Raw genomic sequence first — 6176 nt, forward strand, 5'->3', positions numbered from 1 at the left:
GTTGGGGGGGGGGTGTTTGGATTTAGACTTAGGATTCTTAGGAATGGAAGTGTAGTATTGGGGGTGTATTATGATTTTGGGAGTGATTCTAGAGGCGTTTTGTATTTAGTTGAATATTTTTGAATTACTCCAAGTCGGCAGTTTTATTTTTCCATCAACTTAATAAGGCAATCAGGACCTCATTCCAGGAAAGTTTGGCATACTAAAAGTTCTCATCAGGACCTCATTCCAGGAAAGTCTGGCATACTAAAAGTTCTCATCAGGACCTCATTCCAGGAAAGTTATTTTCGGTGTCACCCCTTCCTAAAAGTTTTATATGGTCCAAATGAAGGTCCATGCCAAATTTGGTGCTTTCCTGACGAAATGCAGCTTTTTTGACGTTAGGCCACCGACTATTATTTGGGTGTTCTGTTAACAGAACACCCAAATAAGCACCATTCAATAGGTTGTTTACAGACAGACAGAGACACACACACGGACCAATGGCTGAAACTTTGGATTTAGGCTCTAGGGACCTCAAAACGTGTTTTGGCACTAAAAACATATCGAAAATTTGACCCGATTACATTACTTTCCTTCCTATAGGATAAGGAAAGTAAAAAGTAAAAAAAAAAAAAACATTCCAAAGAAGGCTAATACTCTTGAGGCTGAGTGCACCCTGAATTACATAGGGCCATAGGTGATCAACCAGTTTAATATTCCACCCACGTTTGTTGGCACGTGGTGAAAAGCACATTCTCGATCCAAGGGTGCTGGGTTCGAAACCCTTTCTTTGGCCCACAATTTTCCGACCTAATTTTCCCTCTTTCTCGTTTCAGATGCTTGTGTCAAGTTGTATCCACATGAAAGTCTCTCCAATTTAAGCAAGAGTTTTTCCGATTATTTTTCACAGACAAGAACTCGCATTTCAAGAAGGTTTGTATCTCGTCAAGCCAGCCCAGCTTTGGCCCACAATTTTGCGACCTAATTTTCCCTCTTTCTCGTTTCAGATGCTTGTGTCAAGTTGTATCCACATGAAAGTCTTTCCAATTTAAGCAAGAGTTTTTCCGATTATTTTTCACAGACAAGAACTCGCATTTCAAGAAGGTTTGTATCTCGTCAAGCCAGCCCAGTTAGCTTGGTTGATAGCGCGTCTACCTTGTAAGGCCGCGGGTTCGATTCCCGCCCTTGGCGTATTTTATCCCGATGGGATAATGTTCGTTCTCGGAACGGCTGGCTTTTTCCCGTCCTGTCTTCCTTCTCTCTTCGATTTCGGGACGATAAGACCTTAGCAGTTACAGTTCCTTCTATCAAGTCTCTTAAAAAAATCTTCTCCTTTGATTATTATTATTAGCTGCCTCGGTGGTGTAGTGGTCAAGACGCTCGCCTGGTAAACAGGAGGGCGTAGGTTCAATCCCAGCCGAGGTATGGAATTTCATCCTCAAAATAATTTGAGAACTTGACCACATAATAGCAGGTAGCCTGCTGCGTGAGTAAAGGGACTTTTTAGTCCTATGCGAGCAGAATAATATGCACCGTTATTGTTGATTTTTTTCCCGACGCGGTTTCGAACCCACGAACTCTGGGCTTACCTTGAGGCTTCCTTTCTTCTCATACGCCTCCAGCTCGTCTCCATACAGGTATCTTCTCCTTTCTCTGCCCCTCTCTCAATCCTCATTTCATGTTAATTTTATTATTTCTTCTTCCAGGGAGGTTAGTCGAGACAAGAAGATGGCCATGATGGAAAATGAAGACTTTTGCAATACAAGCGTGAAAACGTAAGCATGTTTGAATAGTTCTAAGAATCTAAGATAAAAGAATCTCCGTGTCCGAGGGGGTATCTAATTTTTCTCCTTCATTTTTCAGATGTTAGATAGAGGGAACTGTAACTGCTGAGGTCTTATCCTCCTGAAAGAAAAGGAAGACAGGATAGGAAAAAACTGTTTGTTTGTGTGTTCGAACTTTATGCCTGGCCAAACCGCTCATCCGATTACTATGAAACTTTGTGAACTTATTGCTTACACTCCCGTGAATGTTATAGGCTATTTTCCGGTTCGTTTTTGTTAAGCTACGCCGAGCAAGACCACTAAATGGATGAGTGACATGAACGGCCATGCCTTTAAGTATTTACTAGTAAGAAATAATAAAATACTGGGAAAAGGCGAAGCTGGCTGGGGGACTTTGACTAGGGAGGATACCAGCCTGAAATCTCCCTTGCTAACGAAATAGCAAAGGTTGAGTGCGAAGGGCATCTACCAGTAAAATTTTTGCAGTCAAAACCAAATGTCAGCCCAAAGCAATCACCTAGCTAGGGCTAATTGAGAGGCCGACCCCGTCTGTACACGGGAAAAGGCGAAGAAGAAGACATGAAAAATAAAATCATGACTTCTTGGTGTTAAAGCAGAGAGTTTTTTCACAACTTCTGTGAGTATCACAGCATTACTAAGTGCCTCCATTACTATTAATTCTCATAAACAGAAAGCAAGGTTTTTACTTATACTTACCTTATGAAATTTTTCAGTACCAAATACAGAAGACCTTGTTTAGACTGCGGAAATAAAGGGACTTTTCAGTTTTATTCTAGCAGTATAAATAGGGTATATTCTATTTTATTATGGTATTTTTTTTTTTTTTCCACCAAAGAGATTCCGCTTTGGACGCCCACACTTGCTGCCCCAGGCTACTTATGTACTACACCGGCTTGAATGGAAGCCTTTTTTTTAATGTTTGATGGGCGAACTGTAACAATGGACAAGTATTTTATTTATCGTATGGACGTTTTATTTTTTCAAAGGATATACATAGAATACAGAACAAAGGAACATTAAAGAAAAACAAAAGAAAAAAGAAAGCAAAAGAAAAACAAAAGAAAAGAAAACAAAAGAAAAACAAAAGAAATAATAACACTAAAAAGTAGTCCTCCTCCACGTTGGTGCACCCTGGATAACGCTAATCAGACTACATTTGGACGCCAAACTGTCCTTTCGATCTCTTGGCTATCTTAAATATTTTTCATTGGATATACTGAATGGACATCTTATGGTCCCGAAATCCAAGAGAGGAAGGACAGGGTAGGAGAAACCCAGCCCGCAGTCGTTCCAGGAACGAACCTCACCGAGGATAAAGTTCGCTCCGGGCGGGAATCGATTCTGATGGAGTTTACTTACCCGCATACGTACAGATGTCCGCTTTGTTCACCTATGACTCTCCACAACTCATCTGCGTTTTTCTCCAACAAGTGAGTAACATACACCTTCTGTGGTGTCTCTCTAGAAAATGCTACGTGTAGCTGAAAAAACACACACAAGATAACATTGTTTTATTTATTTACTCCTCAAAAAGTTTTCCAACACACTTTCTTATTTTTTTAGAGGTTTGACAGAGGGAACTGTAACTGCTAAGGTCTTATCGTCCCGAAATCGAAGAGAGAAGAAAGACAGGGTAGGAAAAAGATAACATTGTTTTCTTTATTTACTCCTCAAAAAGTTTTCCAGCACACTTTTTTATTTTTTTAGAGGTTTGACAGAGGGAACTTAACTGCTAAGGTCTTATCGTCCCGAAATCGAAGAGAGAAGAAAGACAGGGTAGGAAAAAGCCAGCCGTTCCGAGCATGAACGTTATTTATCCCTTCAAGATAAAATCCGCCCCGGGCGGGAATTGAACCTGCAACCTAACGCTGGCAGACGCACTACCAACCATGCTAACTAGGTTGGCATACTAAATGAAGAATAGTCAACTTGAAATATTGTCGTCTGGAACCTACTTCGTTCAATCAATTATTCCTTGCGATTATTATTATTAGCTGCCTCGGTGGTGTAGTGGTCAAGACGCTCGCCTGGTAAACAGGAGGGCGTAGGTTCAATCCCAGCCGAGGTATGGAATTTCATCCTCAAAATAATTTGAGAACTTGACCACATAATAGCAGGTAGCCTGCTGCGTGAGTAATTTGAGAACTTGACCACATAATAGCAGTAGCCTACTGCTGGAGTAAAGGGACTTTTTAGTCCTATGCGAGCAGAATAATATGCACCGTTATTGTTGATTTTTTCCCCGACGCGGTTTCGAACCCACGAACTCTGGGCTTACCTTGAGGCTTCCTTTCTTCTCATACGCCTCCAGCTCGTCTCCATACAGGTAATCTTCGTCTCTTCTACGACATCCGAAGTACAGGATCGTGTCTCCTACCTCCTTGCCTGGAAATAGTGATGGGTAAATACCCGGGTACTTATTTTTTGGGTAAATACCCAATTTTTATAAATACCCGGGTATTTACCCACCCTGGGGGTGGATAAATACCCGGGTAAATACCCAATTTTTATTTACCCACCCAGTGGGTATTTACCCACGACCCATCACTACCTGGAAACCAATGGACATTATTAATTTGTATGCTTATGGAATCAATCTTAACTTTAAAAAACATAAAGAAAACCATCTGGACAACCGATTAGAGATTTATTGCTGTTGTTGTAGCGACTTCAGCGGGCAAAATAAAGGATATCTCATTTTTCTGCCATACCCCGGGGTGATGGTCCCTAGCCATGTTTAATTGGCTCGTCCTGATCCGCAAAGATTTATTGAACGAACTGAGTCAAAATTTTCAGAGAGGTTCAAATCAATTCCTTAGAAAGAAATATTATTTGTTAAAGAGATTTACCTTAGGGTCTGTCGTATACTCGGCTAGTTCCTTGAGCACATGGGTGCGTGGATTACTAGTAATGTCTAGATAGTAGTTGAATGCTGTCCTATAGGAGCAGGGACAAGGGAACGGGTGTTTCTTGCTGGCATCTTCGTCTGTGTTGACCAAGGTGATGATGGTGTCTAGATCACTGTCACACAGTTTGCCCAACTTGGCAACCATGTCCGATTGATTCCGCGGGTAGAGGGCGAGATGGTCACCTGAAATAATGAAGGAATTTAGAAAATATTTATATTTACTTACGGGTACGGGACAAGAGGACAAGACTTTTTGAAAACCATACAAAAAATAAACATACAAAACAATAAATAAATGAAAATGTTACAGATTACAAAATCAAATTAAATGTTTGTCACAAATTAATGTTGTACCTCACGACCCCACATCGATAAATTTTATGACTTGACTTGGATTCGAACCACCAACCTCTTCGGATTGATTCCGGGGGTAGAGGGCGAGATGGTCACCTGAAATAATGAAGGAATTTTGACAATATTTATATTTATTTACGGGACAAGAGGACAAGACCTTTTGAAAACCATACAAAAAATAAACATACAAAACAATAAATAAATGAAAATGTTACAGATTACAAAATCAAGTTAAATGTTTGTCACAAATTAATGTTGTACCTCACGACCCCACATCGATAAATTTTATGACTTGACTTGGATTCGAACCACCAACCTCCCAATGGACATTATTAATTTGTATGCTTATGGAATCAATCTTAACTTTAAAAAACATAAAGAAAACCATCAAAAAAAAAATGAATCTGAGTTCAAACTAGGTTTAAATTTAACTTTAACTCTTGGATCAAGCAATCTAATTGGCTAGCAAGTTATAAATCAACTAATCAGATTGCTTAATCCAACAGTTAAATCAAGTTTAAAAGATTTTGGTCCTGGCTATTATTTAACCCTTTCAAACACTGGATTAGCCTGTTTCAATTACCTGCATTGACGAGGGGACAAGTGCATGATTTTGAACGCCTGAGAAAGATTTTGCAACAAGCATGACATGGACAACCGCGTGCTACTGCCTTTTCCCGGCCCCACTCAGGTTGGGTGAGGTGTGAGGAGATAGATTTTAGATAGCTTGACACCGAATGGAGGGTCCCGTCCGGGGTCCCAAAATGGGGGTCCCGAAAAAAACCAAGCATGACAGTATACTGAAGATGACTAGACGATAAGTATTGCACCTCATTTTTACAGTGCTGACAGTTTGGGTTAGTTACTCTAGTACTAAATGGTTAATTTTCGGCACTTTTTCATACTGGCAAGTTTCTAAAGGGTTAAGTAGGTTTAGAAAAAAACCTTCACTAAAAAAAATTGGCAGTTGTACACTGTAAATTGACGATAAACTCCAATGTCTTGCCGCAAAGTATGAAAGATAAACCATACAAGTTGTTTTGTTTAGAATTATCTACCATTTTGAAGATCAATAGGTCATTCACAAGTAGTCAAATATTAATTAACGCGTTGGACTTTTTATCTGG

General features: G+C 40.0%; 1 protein-coding gene and 1 long non-coding RNA gene across 2 annotated transcripts; one reads left to right on the forward strand and one right to left on the reverse strand.

Moving 5' to 3' along the window:
- Positions 1–989: 989 nt before the first annotated feature.
- LOC113468126 lies at positions 990–1758 on the forward strand. The gene is made up of 2 exons (XR_003391977.1): positions 990–1086; positions 1689–1758. It is a non-coding gene; the product is annotated as an uncharacterized LOC113468126 (long non-coding RNA).
- A 1151-nt stretch (positions 1759–2909) lies between these two features.
- Positions 2910–4996, reverse strand: LOC103510851 (NADPH--cytochrome P450 reductase-like; the record flags this gene model as incomplete). The annotated part of the gene is made up of 3 exons (XM_026824800.1): positions 2910–3268; positions 4066–4202; positions 4633–4996. Coding segments are annotated over 3 exons (627 nt in total), but the record flags the coding sequence as incomplete, so codon positions are not given.
- Positions 4997–6176: the final 1180 nt, after the last annotated feature.

Source organism: Diaphorina citri, unplaced genomic scaffold (genome assembly GCF_000475195.1).
Source record: "Diaphorina citri unplaced genomic scaffold, Diaci psyllid genome assembly version 1.1 scaffold650, whole genome shotgun sequence".
NCBI lineage: Eukaryota > Metazoa > Arthropoda > Insecta > Hemiptera > Psyllidae > Diaphorina > Diaphorina citri.